Below are 22,344 nucleotides of genomic sequence, written 5' to 3' on the forward strand. Positions count from 1 at the left end.
GTTATTATTTAAATTGTAAAAAATTGCAGCACGCTGCTGTGCAGAGGGACTTGGGAATGCCCGTGCATGAATCACAAAAGGTTGGTTTGCGGGTGCAGCAGGCTATCATGAAGGCAAATGGGATGTTGGCCTTCATTGCCAGAGGGATTGAATTGAAGAGCAGGGAGGTTATGAGCAACTGTACAGGGTACTGGTGAGGCTGCACCTGGAGAACTGTGTGCAGTTCTGGTCTCCTCACTTGAGGAAGGATAAACTGGCTTTGGAGGCGATGCAGAGAAGGTTCACCAGGTTGATTCCAGAAATGAGGGGGTTTGACCACAAGGAGAGATTGAGTCACCTGGGACCGTATTCACTGGAATTCAGACGAATAAGAGGAGATCTTGCAGAAACATATAAAATTATGAAAGGGATAGATAAGATAGAGGCAGCAAAGTTGTTTCCACTGGTAGGTGAGACCAGAACTAGGGGACGTAGCCTCAAGATTCGGGGGGAGTAGATTTGTAACAGAGATGAGGAGGAACTGCTTTTCCCAGAGAGTGGTGTACCTGTGGAATTCTCTGCCCATTGAAGCAGTGGAGGCTACCTCAGTAAATATATTTAAGACAAGGTTGGATAGATTTTGGCATAATAGGGGAATTAGAGGTTATGGGGAAAAGGCAGGTAGGTGGAGATGAGTCCATGGCCAGATCAGCCATGATCTTATTGAATGGCAGAGCAGGATCAACAGGCCAGATGGCCTACTCCTGCTCCTGTTTCTTAATGTTCATGCTACATATTGTTGATGTTGCTCAAAAATGTTCAAATGACTAGTACTCACAAATTTTATCAAAGACTGAGCAAAAGACTCCAAATGGCCTCTACTAATGAGGAGTACAGCCACAAGAAACCAGCAGCCACCATCAAGGACCCCCACCGTCCCAGTAGCAGCAATAAGAAGACCCCGCCTTTTTGCGGCTGCCATCGGGGAAAAAGTAGGACCCACACCACCAGATTCAGGAACAATTCTTACCCTTCCACCATTGGGCTCCTGAACCTCTGTGGATAACTTCACTCGTCTCAACACAGAAATGATCACTGGCCACAACCTAAGGACTCTACAACCCGTGTTCTCAGTATTATTTATTTATTAGTATTTGCACACAATTTGTCTTTTTTTTGCACAGCAGTTGCTTTCAGGTCTTTGCATACAGCTTTTCACTGACCCCATTGTATTTCTTTGTTCTACTGTGAAATGCCTGCAAGATAACAAATCTTATGGTAGTATATGGCGACATGTACGTACTCAGATAATAAGTTTGGTCTGAAGTTTTGAACTTTGAATGTGAGTGATGAGATAAGGTGAACTCAGGGTGTTGAGTAAATAGCAAGCAATGCTCAGGAATGATCAAAGAATTAGTCTCTAAGATGACAAGATAAAGGGGTGAAACACAGCTCCTTCTCCCTTATTATCCAACGAAGGTTTACAAAATGCATCTATACTGGATTAAGAATTATCACCTTTAATTAACCAGTGTTCACTGTTTTCTACAACAATTTAAAATATAATAATTTTTTAAAAAAACATACTGACATCAAGAGCCACCGATTGCTTTGCCCAGGACTTCTTCACTTCGTTGTACATTATTGTATTGTTGATGCCAAGGCCGCAGAAAATGACAAAGGCCTAGAGTAAACAGAGGAAAATACATTAGGACCTTGACTAGAAATCATGTACAAAGTTACAGTTGCAATTATGTGTGTAACTATCAGTCAATAGATAACAGCAGTCTGTTAGGCAGTAATTGGTTATTGGCAAATGAAGATTTAAATACAGTACTGTACAAAAATCTTAGGCACATATATAGAGTGTCTAAGACTTTTGCACAGTACTGTAGTAACTTTATGTATTGCACTGGACTGCTGCCACAAAAAAAAACAAATTTCATGACATGTGAGTGCTGATAAACCTGATTGGGATATGGGTTTCTATTGTGGACTGAGAGTGGGAAGGGGCGGGGTGATGGGAGTCATGGTTGGGAAAAGGAGAAGGGAGAGGTAAGAGAGTGGGAAAGCACCAGAGAGACATTCTGTAATGATCAATAAATCAATTATTTGAATCAAGTGACCTTGCCTGGTGTCTCAGGGCTGGGTGTGTCTGGATCCATGCCACCCCCGTCTCCGCACTCCTCCACTGCCACTTGTCCCACACCCCTCCCGCGGCACTCCACCCTCGCCATTCCCAACATCCTTCGCTCCAGCCAGATTTACAAACTCAGTCTCTGCTGCACATCGACAAATACAGTACTGTGCAAAAGTCTTAGGCACCCCAGGTGTGTGTATGTATATATATGCATATATATATGTGTGTGTGTGTGTGTGTGCGCGCGCACGCCTAAGGCTTTGGCACAATGCTGTATATGTCAAAAATATTGAAGAAAAACATTTTCTCTGGTAATATAATGAATTCCTGATGCAGTTATTTCAGAACAAATTCTGACTGAAGAAATCAGATTACTGGGACAGATTTAGAGCTCAAAATCCAGAGATGTAACATGTCCCATTCCTTTGATACACAGTAACACACAGTCCGTCTGGACCCTGTCAGATTACTGATGATAAAATGGTATTATCTGCAACTACTGCTGATTGTGAAAATATCTGAACAAATTATACATCCAAGACATTGTAACAGACAGAATGTGCTTTTTTTAAAATATAAACACAGGAGATTCTGCAGATGATAGAAATCTTGAGCTGCACACTCAAAATGCTGGGGGGACTCAGCAAGTCAGCCAGCATCTATGGAGAGGAATAAAGTCAATATCCAAATCCTGATGAAGGGTCTCAGCCTGAAATGTTGACTGTTAATTCCCCTCCATTGATGCTCTATGACTTGTTGAGCTCCTCCATTATTTTATGTGTGGTGCATTTTAATATGCTTGGTTTGGGAAAAATGTATCCACACAGATCATTGGACAAATTGAGTGTAAGCAGATAACAATTTATTCCTTTCACTTTATCAATAATCTGATAGATATGAACTGTTTGCATTTTGTTCTGTACCAGAGGAATGGTACATGCGACCTAAGTGACTTTGATTGTGGAATGATTGTTGGTGTCAGATGGGGTGGCTTGAGTATCTCTGAAACTGCTGATCTCCTGGCATTTCCACACACAACGGTCTCTAGAGTTAGAGGGGGGAAAAAAAACAAACATCCAGTGAGGGGCAGTTCTGTGGCATAAACGCCTTGTTAATAAGAGAGGACAGAGGAGAGCAGCCGGACTGATTCCTGCTGACAGGAAGATGATAGTAACTCAAATAACCACACGTTACAACAGTGGTGTGCAGAAAGGCATCTCTCAATGCACAACACATTTAAGTGAATAGGCTATGGCAGCAAATGACCACACTGGTTTCCGCTCCTGTACTCAATTGGCCACTGAGTGTATCTGGATGGTATGTGACCGGGAGGGATATTTGTAAATTTTGTGAATTTTGGGATGAAATAATCAATGTAGAAATAAAAGAATAAAGAAAGCTGTTCCAACAAAGTCACCAAGTTTGCTGGGAGTGGGGGCTAGCAGGGGAACTGACAGGTAGCAAAAACTCCAGTGATAACAATAAACCTATGAAATAGTCAGTTTCAAGTGGAGTGACGCTTACCAAAGGAAACTAAGAAGCTTCTGGAAAATACAGAAACAACCTTACCGTAGTTGCTGGAGAATTCCCTGAACATTCCCTTACATGAACAGGTATATATGTAGGGGATTATTATATAAATATACAAGCAAGCACAGGAAAGTTGAACTACAAAGAGAATACAAAAATAAATAACAATTCCGCACCCTCATTTTCCTTCCAATGGGAGTATCTATGAATTGTAGGGTTAGTTTCAGAATAAGGGAGAACCCACTAAAGTTGGAGATGAGGTGGAACTTTTGGAATTCTCTGTCCCAGAGAGCTGTATAGATGGATGGGGCTAACAGTGGAGACAGAGAAGTAAGGTAGAGTCTGAAAAACAAGGAAGATAAGGGATACGGGAGGAAAGCAACAAGCTTGGATCAGCCATTTTCTTAATGAATGACAGATCAGCCTGAGCAGTGACTGGACCATTCTTGGTCATATTTCTTAAGCTCCTCATGTGTGAATTATGGGCAAAAAAGTAAAGTAATAGCACAGATGGAAGATATTTGATTTAATAGTGATTAGGAAAAGAACTGGTTGAAGACTGACCAAATGTTGAAACTATTCCAGATATGCTAAGTGGAAAATGGATACTGTAACTCTAATTAGAAAAGTGAACGGCGTATAGAATATAGAAATAGGAAATCCCAGAAAATTTGTAATAATGAGCAAAGAAGTTGCTGCAAGGTACTAAACGGGGCAGCACAACGCTCTACAGTACCAGCGACCCAGGTTCACTTCCCACTGCTGCCTGTAGGACTTTGTATGCTAGAGAGGTGTGGAGGTTGGAGCTGACAGTTGGTGAAGAGTTATGTTGGAAAGTTAAAGACAAAATTTGTCGTGGGGAAAGCTTCTATATATTTGTAAATTTTGGTACAGACATGTTTGTTTTCATTTGTCAACTTGTAAGTACATTTTTTTTTACACAGCTTTTGCTTTTTTTTCCTACCTGGTACTAAATAAAACCCCTTGCACGAACGCGCTATTGTGGTTTACCATCTTTTTTTCAACTTGTGACCCTTATCGGGCGCGCTTACTCACACCTGATAACAGGTGTGACAGAGGGTGTTTTGTTTCCTCCCACAGTCTAAAGACGTACCAGTTGGTAGATTAATTGGGCATTGTAAATTGCCCCGTGATTAGACTAGGATTAAATCCGGGCCTCCTCTACTGTAAAGATGAAGCCACACTCAGGTTGGAGGAACAACACCTTATATTCCATCTGGGTAGCCTCCAACCCGATGGCATGAACATTGACTTCTCTGACTTTCGCTAATGCCCCACCTCCCCCTCGTACCCCATCTGTTACTTACTTTTATACACGCATTCTTTCTCTCACTCTCCTTTTTCTCCCTCTGTCCCTCTGAATATACCCCTTGCCCATCCTCTGGGTCCCCCTGTCCTTGTCTTTCTTCCCGGACCTCCTGTCCCATGATCCTCTCGTATCCCTTTTGCCTATCACCTGTCCAGCTCTTGGCTCCATCCCTCCCCCTCCTGTCTTCTCCTATCATTTTGGATCTCCCCCTCCTCCTCCAACTTTCAAATCCCTTACTCACTCTTCCTTCAGTTAGTCCTGACGAAGGGTCTCGGCCTGAAACGTCGACTGCACCTCTTCCTAGAGATGCTGCCTGGCCTGCTGCGTTCACCAGCAATTTTTATGTGTGTTGCTTAAATCCGGGGTTGCTGGGCTGCATAGCTCGAAGGGCTGGAAGGGCCTATTCTGCACTGTACCTCAATACATAAATAAAATAAAAAAGCTTCCTGCTATGGCTGCACAAATTGTAAGCTAAGAAATTAAAGATGCATGTATCAAGTACGTTTTCGGAACTAAGCAGGGAACAAGACATTTTGGATCGAGTGCTATGCAATGAATCAGGATTAGTTAATAATTGATTAATTGATTACTCTTTAGAAAAGGAGCCTCTGTGAAATGTGGAAAAGCAGGTCATTCTGACAGATTCAGGGGCCAATGCACATCAGGAAACCTGGGGGCAAATTAGATTGTTAAATATGGGTGTCTATTGATGATTTTGAGCATGTGTATTACTATTACTATTAACAATATACCGTATGTAGTTGTAGCTTTATGTGGGGAATGGGGGTGGGTTCACTTAAAGATTTTTCTATATTAAAAAAAGCTGAAAACATTAATTCTGCTGGTGTAATAACTGAGAAAACAACCCCAGATAAATAATGTTGTATGAATGATAAATAGTTGCAAGAGTTTCGATTTAAAAACTTTACTAAAGTAGCTGTGCATGAATCACATATGGGAAAGGACCTCAGTCTGGGAAGCCTCTTTCTTATTCATGTCTCAGGGGAATTCTGCAGTGTCTGTACAAAACAAAATAACATATTAAGGGTAATCCCTCCTCAAAACAATGCGGCAAAATCATTTACCATTTCCAGGTAAAAAGCAAACAAGTTGGTTACACACAGTGCAATAGAAAACCTTTCTCCATTGATTCATCACTGGTGTTCTGCACCACTGAATAAAATAACATATTGCGTGCTCGTATAACATTACCACTGACACCAAAATTAATTATAGTTCAGCTCTAAATCCAGTAACACTGATACAACCTGGACCTTTGAAACAGCCACTTCCCTTAATGTAAAATAAATAAATACATAAATAAATATATTTAGATCCCTAAATTGTACTGATATAAGGATACCTATGGTAAATGGTTAGAATTTAAACTATTCAATTCATTTAATTATTCAATTATTTCTCATTAAGACCAGCAGGAAAAACTGTTTTATCAATATCTCAGCACCAGTGACTGCTGTTGTTGCATGATTATTCACAAACCTCATAATGAGAACAATTGTACACCTTCACAATAAACCAATCGTATTAGTGAGGGTGACTAGGACCAGAGGACACAGCCTCAGAATAAAAGGATGTCCCTTTAGAACAGAGATGGGGAGGAATTTCTTTCGTCAGAGGTTAGTGAATCTGTGGAATTGTTTGCCACAGACAGCTGTGGAGGCCAAGTCACAGGCTATTTTTAAAGTGGAGGTTGTTTGGATGTTGAAGGATATGGGAGAAGGCAGGAGAATGAGGTTGCGAGGAAAAATAACTCAGCCATGATGGAATGGCAGAGCAGACCTAACGGGCTGAATGGCCTGATTCTGCTCCCTTGTCTTATGGTCTTAATCAGTTCTGAGAGAGAGAAGCATTGAAGGGCACTTCGAAAATAATAGTGGAACTTCAAAAAGCCTTCTGCAGCAATCAGGTTGAAGACAGGCTCACATCACAGGAGTGTCAAAATCTTGCTGTGCATCACAGGACGGGGTGAATATTGCAACATTCAACAGGCACCGTTGTAATTTGCCATTATTACAGTGTGGGAAAAGAAATCATCTCACCTCAAATAACCTCTGATCGGCATCATCAAACGTTTTCCTATCCAACCGGTTGAGTATCTGAGCAACTCCTGCAGCAAAAGGTTTATAATTTCAAGTATTTGAAGAATCTTCACTCTTTAATTTCCTTTTAGGACAAATAAATCTTATTACTACACTATAATGGATAGATACTGATGACATTTAGCCCGGTCCTTGTCATAAAGTGAAAGAAATAATAAATAGAACAATCTAATCTGAATACTATAATACCAAATATTAAACATAATCAACCAATTTTATAGACTCCATTAGATGCTGTACTAATCAATCACTAATAAAATATTAATTTCTGCAGTTAAGCTGGCAAATGCAGCCAGGATGATCCAATGAAATATTACAAAATTAAAAGTAAAATGCCGCAGATTCTGTAAGTATGAAATAGAGACGGAAACTGAGAGAAGCAAACAATCAGCAGGTCGGGCAGCATCAACGGAGGGGAAAACAGAGTTTAATGTTTCCACCAGGACCGGATCTCTTCAGCTTCCTGCAGTCACGTGTACAGCAGCTGCCATCCAGACAGAAAGCTTTCTATACTGCATCGATAAAAATTGGTAGGATTTGACAGGGACAAGCCAAATTTCTCGCAGCGTTGAAAGGCAATTTGTTTATTTATTTATTATTTGCTTTTTGGTGCATTCATCTTAATTTTTTTTTAATGACTGAATTTGACTGTTAAGGAAAAATAAAATATTTCGACTATATTTTATTTTTAGGGTCCTTGGTGTCATTGAATTGCTTAAGGATATCGCAGGTTCTTAGAAACGTCCAGTGACGCTAAGCACAGACTGTTTAAAGCCAGGAGGGGGTTAAGGGGTCCTCTTGGCTGGAATGTAGCCAGCTGCCTCTATTACAGGAGCTACTGAGCCGTGCCGGAGCACACTGAAGAACAAGACTGTGCTGGAAGAATGAAGAGCATGGCAGAGAGACAATTAGGTGTCATCACTGGAGCAATGAAAGATTTGCCCCATTTACCACAACTCATAAAATACAAGTTTCCTATCTTCATGAAACCAGAAAAACTTTAGCTAGAAGAATTTCAAGCAGGGGTTTCAATTTATTCATCGACACCAAGTCAAGTTTCAGCAGACATTACAAAATCTCCACCAACTAACTGGCACCAGCAATCGAGCTCTCATCCAAAAGGCAGGAAGTTACTTATTGCTGGAAGCTGTTTGGCACCAACATGCTCGTGAAAATAAAATGGACTGAGACAACTATGTGTTCAAAGTATTGGCAAATTTGACATTTTTGCGTCATGTGCATCAACTGAGAAAAACATACCGATAAGGTCAAGTTCTACGTCAATTCGGCCAGTTTCATGGCTGTAGACGTTGAGGACGAAATTGGCACGAAGACCATTTTTTTGCATAAAAATGTTGTTAAATGTCTCCACTCACCGATGATTTGATGATTACTATTCCAGATGGGTACGCACAACACTGAGTGGATGTGAAAACCAGACATCTGGTCTGCCTGAAAAGTAAACACACAGTGAAAATATGAGCATCATTAACATTTCATATTTTTCAAGAACATGAAAGGCATTATTTTTAAGAAAATACCATGCTGCATTTATGTTACTTGGTTATTTTTAAATCTCTTTGGATTAGCAAGAACATCTTCATGTTATATATTGCTATTATGTTTAAGTCTTCCTTATCCTCTGTCTATTGAGTATATAATAATAATTTCAAAGCATAATGAATTATTTTTTAGGTGCAATTGTTACGCAAACAAATTACAAAGGTACCGTAGCATCACCAAAATCACACAGTGTGATGGCCAAAGATTTGCTTTAATGGAAAATTAGTCAAATGATCAGCTTCCTGTTCCTCAGCAGAAAGTTGTAAAATTAGTCAGCTCCATCATGGGCACGAGCCTACATAGTATCCAAGACATCTTCAAGGAGTGATGCCTCAGAAAGGCAGAGTCCATCATTAAGGATCCCCAGCACTCAGGACATGCCTGCTTCTCATTGTTACCATCAGGAAGGAGGTACAGAAGCCTGATGGCACGCACTCGATGAATAGCTTCTTCCCCTCTGCCATTTGACTTTTAAATGGACATTGAGCCCATGAACACTACCTCACTGCTTTTTTAAAATTTCTGTTCTTGCTCTACTTATTTAATTTAACTATTTAATATACTTACCACAATTCAGTTTTTTAATATTTATTATGTATTGCGTTGTACTGCTGCCACAAAGTTAACAAATTTCACAACATATACCGGTGATATTAACTCTGATTCTGATTTCAATAGTCTTACACAATACTTCACACCGAACTAGACCCTATCGTAGCCTGATGAAAACTCAGTTTTATTAAATAGCTTCAAAAGCTTTATTTCTACTGAAGCTAGAAATGAAGTTTTTCTAGATATGCAATAAAACTGAGTAGGAGAATAAGAAGATTTGATAGAGGTATTCAGTACAAAATTATGAGGGGGACAGCCATTATCATCATTATGTGCTACGTTGTATGACATGGGCAATTATGGTCTTCTATCTGTCCACGACCATGATTGTTCTTGGCAAATATTTCTACAGAAGTGGTTTGCCATTGCCTTCTTCTGGGCAGTGTCTTTACAAGACGGGTGACCCCAGACATTATCAATACCCTTCAGGATTGTCTGCTGGGCGTCAGTGGTCGCATAACCAGGACTTGCGACGTGCACCAGCTGCTCACACGACCATCCACCACCTGCTCCCATAGCTTCACATGACCCTGATCGGGGGCTAAGCAGGTGCTACACCTTGCCCAAGGGCGACCTGCAGGTTAGAGGAGGAAAGAAGCGCCTTACACCTCCTTTGGTGGAGACATATCTCCACCCCACCACCACGTATACAGCAAATCAAATTTTGGATAGGTACATGGATGACAAAGGTATGGAGGACTACGGTCCAGGTGCAGGTCAATGGGATTAGACTATCTGGGCCGAGGGGCCTTTTTCTTTGTTGTAGTGCTCTATGATTCTGACATAACGTCTAAACAAAGATACAAATTCGAATCCTTCTGGAGGTCACCTTCCTTGCCAGAAGCATTATATATAAAAAGCTGAATCAAGTTAATATTGTTGTAACCAAAATCAAAACTTGAAGTCTGGAAAAATTATAAATTATTGTTTTAATTCACTTATAAGAAATTAGTTGAACTGTGAAATATATCCTGTGCACTGCAAAAGTATTTAACCCTTACAAAAGTGCATTAAGCTGTTGCAAATTGTACATTTACTTTTTTCTTAACCTTCGTGCCAACTATTTTCCATCTATGTCATTTATTAGCAGTTGGGCACTGCCACATGTCCCTTGCGGTTGGGAGGGCCTTAACCACAGACTGATTAAACAGATCATTTGGTTCAGTAATTGGACATTACACTGTAAATTAGACTGTTTCAGTCCCAATAGTACACAGATTGAATTTTAAATGCACAGAATGTAAATATTCTAAACTAAGTAGAATAATTTGGGGTGGAATTTTTTAAAAAAATTATGGATATTAAGCATTTGGAAAATCTGGAAAATGTTCAAAAAACCTGAAGTGCAGGAGGGATTCGGTGAGCATGGCAGCATCTGTGGAGTGAAATGCATTGTCAATATTTGGCTTAGACTCCTCATCTGGAATGACCAGACTGTCCATTTCACTGCGCAGATTCTGCCTGATCCGCTGAGTTCCTCCAGCAGTTTAGCTTTCGTTTCAGATTTCACCATCTGCAGTCTCCTGTGTCCGTAATTATTCACGATCTGCCAGGAACTCCTTACTGCTTCTCTCTCTCTCTCTCTCTCTCTCTCTCTCTTTCTTTCTCTATCTCCTCCCTCTTTACATCTCCCCCTCCTTCTGTCCCATCTCCCTCTCCTTCTTCCACCTCTCCCCTCTCCCACCTGTCTCTCCCGCTCCCATCTCTCTCCCGCTCCCATCTCTCCCCTCCATCTCCCATTCCCCCTTTCTCCAGCTCCCTCTTTCTCCCCTTCCTCTCTCTTTTCCTCTATCTCTCTCTTTCTCTCTTCCACTAGACTGATTGGGAGTCCTTACTCCTCAAAAGCATCCCAACACACTTACCTGGAAGCACGTATAAAAGCACTGGTGCATGTATAAAAGTGCAACTATTATTCATTTAATCAATTCCTCATTGCTAGCAAAGTAAAATTGCAATTTCAATTTACAAAATTCCATTGCATGCAGACAGTACATTAAATCACAAGGGCAGTACTCATACTTCCTTATCACTAGCCCATACTGGGCAACAGTTCAAATTTCTCTTGATCTTTATATTTTGACTCAGTAAGAGCCATTCTGCTGTTGGGGAATGAGTTCATTTCTCTTTCCTTATCTCATCCGAGCCATACAAAAGTAACAGCAGTGATGGTGGGTCTGTTTAATTGGGAAATGTTGGCTCTTTACTCCTTTCCATGGATGCTGCCTGACCTGCTGAGTTCCCCCAGCAATTTGTGTGCGTTGCTCTGGATTTCCAGCATTTGCACAATATCCTGTGTTTTACAAAAGTAACTGTTTACCTTCTATTTACATCCTGAAATCATAAAAATATTTAGTGTAGAGTGAATTAACTTGAAGACATTCCCTGCTATGGAGCTCGTTTGCTTAAACATTGTTTTATTTTTATGTCACTTCAACAGGAAGCTATTCTTGTTTCTTGGTTGAAGAAACAATATTGGTCAGGGTTCAAAGTTCCTAATATCCCCCCAGAATGATAAAAAAAATCCTTAGTTCAACTGCTCATTCAGTACTACAACAGCATCCACACTGGACTTGGAGGCAAGTGGTCCTGGGTTTGAATCTGGGCTGGGTCTTTGCACGCTTTCCATCCGTGCTGGGTTGAGCATCAAGCTAACAACTCAGCTTTGTAAAAAAGACAAAAATGCTACATAAACGGCAAGGTTGCTGCCCGATGCGCCACAGGGCACGGAGAGGAACAACTACCTCAGCTAACAAGACACAATCCCTTCAATATTGCACTTAAGTGAAAAGGACTTCGACTCACAAATTTCTGCCAAAAAACATTAACCATCTGAAGCAATTGAACATTTGGTTTCTATTGGAGAATGGTTGTCTTACTTGGTAATGGACTGAAAGAAAATAAGCTTTCTCACATTTCCTGTTATCGTGAAGCCGCCAGTTGAAGTTGAAGTCACTTTACTGAGAGCAGCCAATGAAGTAAGGCGAACTGCAATTCCCTTAACTCAGGGAATGACTGACCAAGTTGATAGCTCTCATTTGTAGAAATGGTCATCTTTCTTAAATTGGAAACTGAACACAGAACAGTACAGACCCTTTTGCCAACATTTTAAACTACTATAAGGTCAATCTAACACTTTCCCCCAACTTAGTCCTCCATTTTTCTATCATCCGTGTGCCTATCTAAGAGTTTCTTAAATGCCCCTAATGTATCTGCCTCTACCACCAACCCTGGTAGGGCATTCCACACACTCACCACTCTTTGTGTAAAGAACTTACCTCTGACATCCCACCTATACCTTCCTCCAATCTCTTTAAAATTACAAGCACAAGAAATTCTGCAGATGCTGTAAATCCAAAGCAATATTTACAAAATGCTGGAGGAACTCAGCAGGTCAGGCAGCATCCTTGGAAGCGAATAAACAGTCGACGTTTCTGGCCGAGATACTTCTTCGGGACTTTAAAATTATGTTCTTTTGTGTTTGCCTTTTCTGTCCTGGGGAAAAAAGACTCTGTCTATTCACTCAATCTATGCCGCTTATTATCTTGTACATCTCTATCATATCACCTCTCATCCTTCTTCTCCCCAAAGATTAAAGCCCTAGCTTGCTCAACCTATCCTCAGAAAGCATTCTCTCTAATCCAGGCAGCACCCTGGAAACTCTCTTCTGCACCCTTTCGAAAGCTGCCACATCCTTCTTATTACCTGTTCTATAATGAGGCGACCAGAACTGAACACATAATTCCAGGTGTAACACAATGCTGGGGGATCTCAACAGGACAGATAGCATCAATGGAAAGGAATCATCCTTTCCAGTCCCAGTGAAAGGTCTCGGCATTGTTTACTCCTTTCCATAAAGGCCCCTGACTTGCTGAGGTCCTCCAGCGTTCTCTATATGTTACACTGGATACCCAGCACCTACAGAAGTTCTTATGTTTGCGATATTCCAAGTGTGGTCTAACCAGGGTATTAGAAAGATGCAGCATTACCTCACAGCTTTTGAACTCAGTCCTCCATATAATGAAGGCCAACACTCCATATGCCTTCTTAAACACCCTGTCAACTTACACAGTGACTTTGAAGTATCATAAGGCTTACTTTTTAACTTGCTCCAAAACAACTTAACCAAATAGGACCCTCGCATTCAAAAATAAAAGTGCCAACATTTCAGTCAGCAACTGTGGAGAAAATAACAAAGGTAACATTTCAGCTGAGTGTCCTTGAATTCAAACACTGGCCACTCTAGTTAGAGCATGACACCATTAGACTGTTAGACCAGGAATGAATTCTATACACACAATGACCACTTTATTAGGTACACCTGCTTGTTAATGCAAATATCTATTCAGCCAATTATGTGGCTGCAACTCAATGCATTAAAGCATGCAGACATGGTGAAGAGGTTCAGTTGTTGTCCAGACCAAACACCAGAAAGGGGAGGAAATATAATCTAAGTGACTTTGACTGTGGAATGCTGCTGGTGCCAGACAGGGTGGTTTGAGTATCTCAGAAACTGCTGAGCTCCTGGGATTTCCATGCACAACTCTCTCTAAAGCAGGGGTTCCCCAGACTGGAGCTGATGAACCCCTGGATTAATGGTATTGGTCAACTGCATGAAAAAGCTTGGGAACTCCTGCATTATAGAGTTACAGAGAATGCGAGGAGAAACAAAAACATCCAGTGAGGGGCAGTTCTGTGGGCAAAAATGCCTTGTTAATGAGAGAGTCAGAAGAAAATGGTCAAGCTGGTTTAAGCTGACAGGAAGGCGACAGTGACTCCAATAACTGCTCATTACTACAGTGATGTGCAGAAGAGCATCTCTGAATGCACAACACATCGAACCTTGAAGTGGATGGGCTCAGCTGCGGCCAACCATGAATATTCACTCAGCAACCACTTTATTAGTTGCAGGAGGCACCTAATAAAGTGGCCACTGAATGTATATTGGGGTCAGTAACCTACCAAACAGCAGCTACACATTCCAAATAAAGATTGCAGCTAAGCCATCTGCACTAAAGTATTTAATGAAAGACATATGCTTTGCCGGTGATAATTTTGAGGAGAAATCCTTCCTTTAACAGAAAGGAAATGAATGGCTGTCATCCTTCATAATAATGACTGAGAAATGAAATCGTATCCTCCATAATGCTTTGTGTTCCTGTGATTTTGTTGGAAGGTCAAAAAGCACGCAGACGTTTTTGATCTTTATATTTTTTTTCCTAAAGGAGAAATTTATGGGGATAATTTTCTAAATACATAGGAATCTGACCCTCCACTAAGACGAGTGGAGAAGTCATGATGTGATGCCTGCAGTTTTTCCAATCATGGCAGAAGGCCGACAAAGAAGGCCGGTCTGTTCTCAGGAATCTCTACCCTCTCTCTCAGCAGATTTTCCTTTTCTGATCATATCACAGAGCCATACGGTCAGTGAGATCTGTAATTTTATTACTGGAACATAATAATGTTAAATGTTTATGTACACTACATTGGTTTGCAGTTTAAAGTTTCTTTCTGGTTGGGCCACTGGTGCTGACAGGAAGGCTTTAATCACAGACACAGCATCTGTTTTAATATTACATAGATTTTTCTTCATTTGCGGTAGTCAGGTCTCAGAAGGGTTGTAAAACCTGGCACCAGAGTTTCGAGCAGGAATTGGGACACAGCTACTGACATCTCTCTCTGTGATGACTGCTGCATCTCCTGCGATTGCGGAAGCAGCGGTCTGATCAATGTGGCACGTCTATAAATTAAACTCCGCACTCTCGTGGCGTCCAGAATGGGCAAGGAGGTTCAGATTTACATTAAGCAAATGTGAAAATCCGAAACTAAGCCTTTAAACACTGGATGCTGATAAACCACTGATACGACGCTGACCTGATTTATTTTTCTCTTTGTAGTTCTTTCCGGGTACAAATTGTTCTGCACATAATAAAACAACATGTCAAATACATTTACTTGAACACAATATTTCAGTGCTGAGCATCTGGTAGATGCTTTCAAAGCACACTGATTCATTGTAAGGGGAGATTCATTCCTTAGCTATTAATTTCTAGATTTACAGTTGAGCCCTGACTGACTCAGGCTCTGTAGCTTTTACGGCAGAACGTAGATTTAAACTTTGAAATTCAGCGACACAGATAATGCTGCTTTGGTGCCATCATATAGTCTCCTTCTATGCTTTTAGCTAATCCTTAAACTGGCCCTCACATTAGATTGAGCCAACCTGCCACGGAATAACTTCCTGATTAGGAAGAAAATATAAATTTACAAAAGTTCTTGAAAATTAAACCAGACAAATTGTGCATTATTCAGATGAATATAAGACATAGGAGCAGAATTAGGCCATTCAACCCATTGAGTCTGCTCCACCATTCCATCATGGCTGATTTATTATCCCTCTCAACCCCATTCTCTTACCTTCTCCCCGTAAACTTTGACACCCTCATTCATTAAGTATACTTTGCGACCTCCACTTTAAATATACCCAATGTCTTGGCCTCCACAGCCATATGTGGCAATGAATTCCACAGATTCATGACTCTTTGGCTCAAGAAATTCCTCCTCATCTTTGTTCTAAAGGGATGTCCTTGTATTGAGGCTGTGGCCTCTAGTCCTAGATTCTCTACTATAAGAAACATCATCTCCACCTCATATTCATAAGGATATATTTTACCTACAAATTCCTCAGCTGGCTGGCATAATTTTAGTTGATGGTCAACAGGAAAGAGGCTCTTTCTGTCTCATTTTGTTTTTTTACTGACTATTCACCAAAATTATGGCAGCCAATCTGGGGAACCCCAACCCAATTAAAATACCAGGGATTCATAAGGGTATGGAAGCTTCTGAAAAAATGGATGTGAATGGTACTCTCTGGCATTAATAAACAAACAGAAGCAACTTGTGATAAGGAAAATATATGCCATAAGTTGTTAATCATCTCAAGTTACTGGATGACTTGTGTGACCAACCGCTTTGTAGAACATCTTGTGCTTAACAACCACCCCACCATATTTCATAAAAGTATAGTACAGTGATCTATAAAACTAGGGGTGTACGGTAGAAAAGTAGTTGGTGTAATGCTTCACAGCACCAGTGATTCATGATCAATTCCTGCTGCTGTCTGTAAGGAGTTTGTACATTCTCCCTGAGACCGTGTGGGTTTCTCCAGGGTGACCTGATTTCCTCCCACATTCCAAAGGCGTGCGGGTTAGAGTTAGTAAATTGTGGGCATGCTATCTTGGCACTGGAAGAGTGACGATATTTGCGGGCTGACTCCAGCACATCCTTGGACTGTGTCTTTCGTTAACACAAATGACGTATTTCATTGAATGCTTCAATGTTTTGATGTACATATGACAAATAAAGATAAAGAGATTAACATTATCTACATAAAGCTAATCTTAATCTTAAATTCTTCAATTAATATTAAATCTAGTAATTTATATCAGAAATATCCTTCTAATACTGTGATTATTAATGACTACCCAACAAACCTCAGGAATACAAAGTGATCGATTAAATGTGTGGAATCTCATTCCTTCAGGTGGTAAATTGTTATGGAAGATTCCATAAATGAAACACATTTAGTTTTAAATTTGCTCCTCAATTTGCCTCTGTCTATGTATAATCTGACAATGAATTCTCTCACTGTTTCCCTCAATACAAAGTCACAGAGTGAAATAAAAGTAAATTCTTGCTCCTGCAAACTCCAGCCTACTGCAATAAATGAAATAAAAGTATAAAATAAAAGTATAAAAATAAAATAAAATGCAATAAAAGTATTACCATTTAGTAACTCATTACCAGCTTTCAGATCACCTGACGATTTTGTCAATTTCATAAAGAGTTTTCTTCAATACTGAGATTAACAGTTAAATTTTCAACCTTCCTTGGCCAGACACATTTTCTGTCATATTATCCTGAAAGTGCAGACCTAAATGGAACTCGGTGATCACCATCTGAACATCATCACAACCATTGCCATCTTAAGAGCATTGCAAATATGGACAGAAGTTCAAAGTGAAAAAAAACTAAACTACCAAGTACAACAAAACAAAATGTTGTCTATGTTTGTAGAATGAATTATTTAGTTTTATTAATGGTGTAACATATATACAAGGTTTCTCTCAATTGTTAAGCTGATAGGTTCCAACTTTTATACATGGCTTTGAAACAATAGTCTCTATCAGCCTACCTGACTCCTACCATCTTTTATCTTTTTAATGACTATCATGCTGTTATATAGTTCCTCGGTGTCAACATCTCTGAAGATCTCTTCTGGACCCAAAATCTCGATGCAATTACAAAGAAGGCACAACTGGGGATTTGGTATGTCACCAAAGACACATGCAAACTTCTGCAGATGTACCGTGAAGTGCATTCTGGCCGCATCACTGGGAGGTTGGGGGGGGGGAGGGGTGCGGGGACACTGCACAGGATCAAAGTAAGCTGCAGAAAGTTCTAAACTCAGTCAGATCCGCCATGGGCAATAGACTCCCTAGCAGCCAGGATTTCAAGGAGCAATGCCTCAAAAAAGACGGCATCCATCAATAAGAGCCCCCATCACCCAGAAGGTGTCCTGTTCTCGTTGCTGCCATCGGGGAGGAGGTACAGGAGCCTGAAAGCACACACTCAATGATTCAGAAATAGCTTCCTCCCCTTTGCCATCTGATTTCTGAATGGACGTTGAACCCATGAACACTACCTCACTACCTTTTTTTCTCTTTTTGCACTATTTATTTAATTTACCTTTTTAAAATATATATTTACTTCTTACTGTAATTTAGTATTTATGTCTTGCAACGTACTGCTGTCGCATTCAACACATTTCACAACATATGCCAGTGACATTAAATCTGATTCTGATATATTAAAAACCTACCTATAAATATCAATTAATCATATTCATAATAAGCAGATAAATGATTAGTTGGTAATGTACTATTGAACCTCACACTCAGTTAATTAGCAAGAATTAAAAAATCAATGCACTCTGATAGTATTAATGGAATGCTAGAGAGATAAATAATGACAATTTTCCGAACATACGTCATTGGGAAATACAATACCTTAGCATCAATATTCTCGAAGAAATATTTTGTCATGTACTGCACGGTGCAAAAGTCTTAGGCACGTATATGTAGGTAGGGTCAGACTTTTGCACAGTACTGTATTTGTCAATGTGGAGCAGAGAGCGAGTTTGCAAATCTGGCAGAAGTGAGGAACATTGGGAATGGTGAGGGTGGAGTGCCGTGGGAGGTGTGTGGGACAGGTGGCAGAGAAGGAGTGCCAGTGGTGGGGGTGGCTTAGATACAGACACGCCCAGCCCTGAGACACCAGGCTAGGTCATTTGATTCCAAACAATTGATTTATTGATCATTACAGAATGCCTCTCTGGTGCTTCCCACTCTCTCCCCTCTCCTTTCCCCTTTTCCCAACCACGATTCCCCTCTCTCTGACCCCATTCCACTCTCAGTCCACAACAGAGGCCCATATCAGAATCAGGTTTATCATCACCCACATAAGTCATGATTTTTTTGTGCGGCAGCAGGACAGTGCAATACATAAAATTACTACAGTACTGTGCAAAAGTCTTAGGCACCCTAGTTATGTACAGTGCCTATAAAAAGTATTCACCCCCTTAGAAGTTTTCATGCTTTATTGTTGTACAACATTGAATCACAGTGAATTTAATTTGGCTTTTTTGACACTGATTAACAGAAAAAGACTCTTTGGTGTCAAAATGAAAACAGATCTCTGCAATGTGATCTAAATTAATTACAAATACAAAACACAAAATTATTGATTGCATAAGTATTCACCCCCTTTTAATATGACACACCAAATCATCATTGGTGCAGCCAATTGGTTTTAGAAGTCATCTAATTAGTTAAATGGATATCTGTTTTAGAGACCTGTGTGCAGTCAAGTTGTTTCAATTGATTTTAATAAAAATACACCTGTATCTAGAAGGTCCAGTTGCTGGTGATCCAGTATCCTGGCAAAAACTACACAATGAAGACAAAAGAACTCTCCAAGCAACTCTGCAAAGAGGTTATTGAAAAGCACAATTCAGGAGATGGATACAGGAAAATTTCCAAGTCACTAAATATCCCTTGGAGTACAGTTAGGTCAATCATCAAGAAATGGAAAGAATATAGTCCAGCTGTAAATCTACCTGGAGCTAAGTGGCCATGTAAGAAGGGAGGAAGGCTACCAAGAGACCTTTAACAAATCAAGAGGAGCTACAAGCTTCAGTGGCTGAGATGGAAGAGTCTGCACATACAACAACTGTTGCCCGGGTGCTTCACCAGTTGCAGCTTTATGGGAGAGTGGCAAATATAGATATACTGTGGAAAAAACTCATATGAAATCTCAGCTAGATTTTGCCAGAAGACATGTGGGAGACTCTGAAATCAGCTGGGTTCAAAACTGAGCTTTTTGGCCATCAGACTAAACGTTATGTTTGCCATAAGCCAAACACTGCACACCATCAAAAGCACACCATACTGTGACGCATGGCGGTGGCTGCATCGTGCTGTGGGGATGCTTCACTGCAGCAGACTCTGGAAGGCTTGTGAAGGTAGAGTGTAAAATAAATACAGCAAAATATAGGGAAATCCTGGAGCAAAACCAGATGCAGTCTGCAAGAGAACTGCCACTAGGGAGAAGATCTGTTTTCCAGCAAGACAATGATCCTAAGCATAAAGCCAAAGCTACACAGGAATGGCTTAAAAACAACAAAGTTAATATCCTGGAGTGGCCAAGTCAGGGTCCAGACCTCAATCCAATTGAAAACTTGAAACTTGAAATCTGACATCTTGAGCAGTATTGTGAAGACGAATTGGGAAAAATTGCAGTGTTCAGATGTGCAAAGCTGACATAGACCTTTCCACACAGACTCAAGGCTGTAATTGCTGCCAAAGGTGCATCTCCTAAATACTGACTTGAACGAGGTGAATACTTTTGCAATCAATTATTTTGTATTTTATATTTGTAATTAATTTAGATCACTTTGTAGAGCTCTATTTTCACTTTGGCACAGAAGAGCCTTTTTCTGATGATCAGTGTCAAAAAAGCCAAACTAAATCCACTGTGATTAGTCACAGTCATACTTTATTAATCCCGGGGGAAATTGGTTTTCGTTACAGTTGCACCATAAATAATAAATAGTAATAGAACCATAAATAGTTAAATAGTAATATGTAAATTATGCCAGTAAATTATGAAATAAGTTCAGGACCAGCCTATTGGCTCAGGGTGTCTGACCCTCCAAGGGAGGAGTTGTAAAGTTTGATGGCCACAGGCAGGAATGACTTCCTATGACATTCTGTGTTGCATCTCGGTGGAATGAGTCTCTGGCTGAATGTACTCCTGTGCCCAACCAGTACATTATGTAGTGGATGGGAGACACTGACCAAGATGGCATGCAACTTGGACAGCATCCTGTTTTCAGACACCACCGTCAGAGAGTCCAGTTCCATCCCCACAACATCACTGGCCTTATGAATGAGTTTGTTGATTCTGTTGGTGTCTGCTACCCTCAGCCTGCTGCCCCAGCACACAACAGCAAACATGATAGCACTGGCCACCACACACTCGTACAATATCCTCAGCATCGTCCGGCAGATGTTAAAGGACCTCAGTCTCCTCAGGAAATAGAGACGGCTCTGACCTTGTAGACAGCCTCAGTGTTCTTTGACCAGTCCAGTTTATTGTCAATTCATATCCCCAGGTATTTGTAATCCTCCACCATGTCCACACTGACCCCCTGGATGGAAACAGGGGTCACCGGTACCTTAGCTCTCCTCAGGTCTACCACCAGCTCCTTAGTCTTTTTCACATTAAGCTGCAGATAATTCTGCTCACACCATGTGACAAAGTTTCCTACCGTAGCCCTGTACTCAGCCTCATCTTCCTTGCTGATGCATCCAACTATGGCAGAGTCATCCGAAAACTTCTTAAGATGACAAGACTGTGCAGTAGTTGAAGTCCGAGATGTAAGTGGTGAAGAGAAAGGGAGACAATGTTGTAAAACAATAAAACATGAAAACTTCCAAGGGGAGGGGGTGAATATTTTTTATAAGTACTGTACATAGCTCGGGTGCCTAAGACTTTTGCACAGTACCGTACAGGGCAACAATTTGAGTGGAAGCAGATATTAAATTGCCATGAAATGGCAGGATTTGTGAATGTGTACATGCCTGGATCAGCCTAACACATGAAGAGCTTTAACAGACTTTTCACATTAAAAACTTAAAAGATGGACTTATGAAGTGTGCAATTCATTCCATGATTTTGACTTGAAAGCATAGGAAATCTACCCATTTAAGAAAACACTAAATCATGACAAGCCACATGTTATATCTTTTCTCAAGATGGTCAACAATGATATGTGTTTTGAACTGTTCTGTCTGCATTTACACAAGATGAAACATCAGAATAAATATTGTGGATACATCTTAAAAATGAAGTACTTTGTTACAAATCAGGCAAGGGAGAAATCTCGCTTTCTCTCGGCCCGAGGATACAAAAGCTTAAAAGCACAAGGACAAGGACAACTTCCACCCCACTGTGATCAGATTCTTGAATAGACCTATTATATGATAAGAAGGTCTTTTCGCCTCACAGTTTACCTCATTATGATCTCGCACGTCATCGTTTACCTGCACTACACTTGTTGGTAGCTTTATTCTTCATTGTTATTGATTTACCTTATTCTCTCTCAATGCACTGGGTAATGATTTGATCTGTATGAACAATATGTGAGACAAGCTTTCCACTGTATCTTGATATATGAGACAATAATAAATCAGTTCCAATAAGCATCTTTTTCCTCCCCCTCATGGATCTGTAAGTTGCTAGGAGCTGAAACGAAAAGAGAAAAAAAAACAAAGCAACGGGAAAAATTTCTCATGTGTGCGTCCCTCCAAGGAGCAGATGGTACAAGAACAGCACATGTCGTATTTTTGCTAATCTGGAAGCAAGATTATGGACATGTTGGAACGCTTAAATGACAGACAACAGGGCAGATCAGGCAGCCTCTGTGGAAGAGAAATAAAGTTAATGCTTCA

General features: G+C 40.5%; 1 protein-coding gene across 2 annotated transcripts in view; it reads right to left on the reverse strand.

Annotated features, from left to right (window-relative positions):
• The window catches only part of LOC134357680 (dual 3',5'-cyclic-AMP and -GMP phosphodiesterase 11A-like), a 251,408-nt gene that overhangs the window by 124,375 nt on the left and 104,689 nt on the right, over positions 1-22,344 (reverse strand). For both annotated transcript variants that reach the window (XM_063069299.1, XM_063069298.1), the window contains 3 exons: positions 8,476-8,551; positions 7,040-7,107; positions 1,571-1,663 (listed from right to left, as the gene is read on the reverse strand). In XM_063069299.1, coding sequence (XP_062925369.1) covers positions 1,571-1,663; positions 7,040-7,107; positions 8,476-8,551 — 237 coding nt within the window. The remainder of the gene's footprint in view (positions 1-1,570; positions 1,664-7,039; positions 7,108-8,475; positions 8,552-22,344) is intronic.

The sequence above is a fragment of the Mobula hypostoma genome, chromosome 17 (genome assembly GCF_963921235.1).
Source record: "Mobula hypostoma chromosome 17, sMobHyp1.1, whole genome shotgun sequence".
Taxonomy (NCBI): Eukaryota; Metazoa; Chordata; class Chondrichthyes; order Myliobatiformes; family Myliobatidae; genus Mobula; species Mobula hypostoma.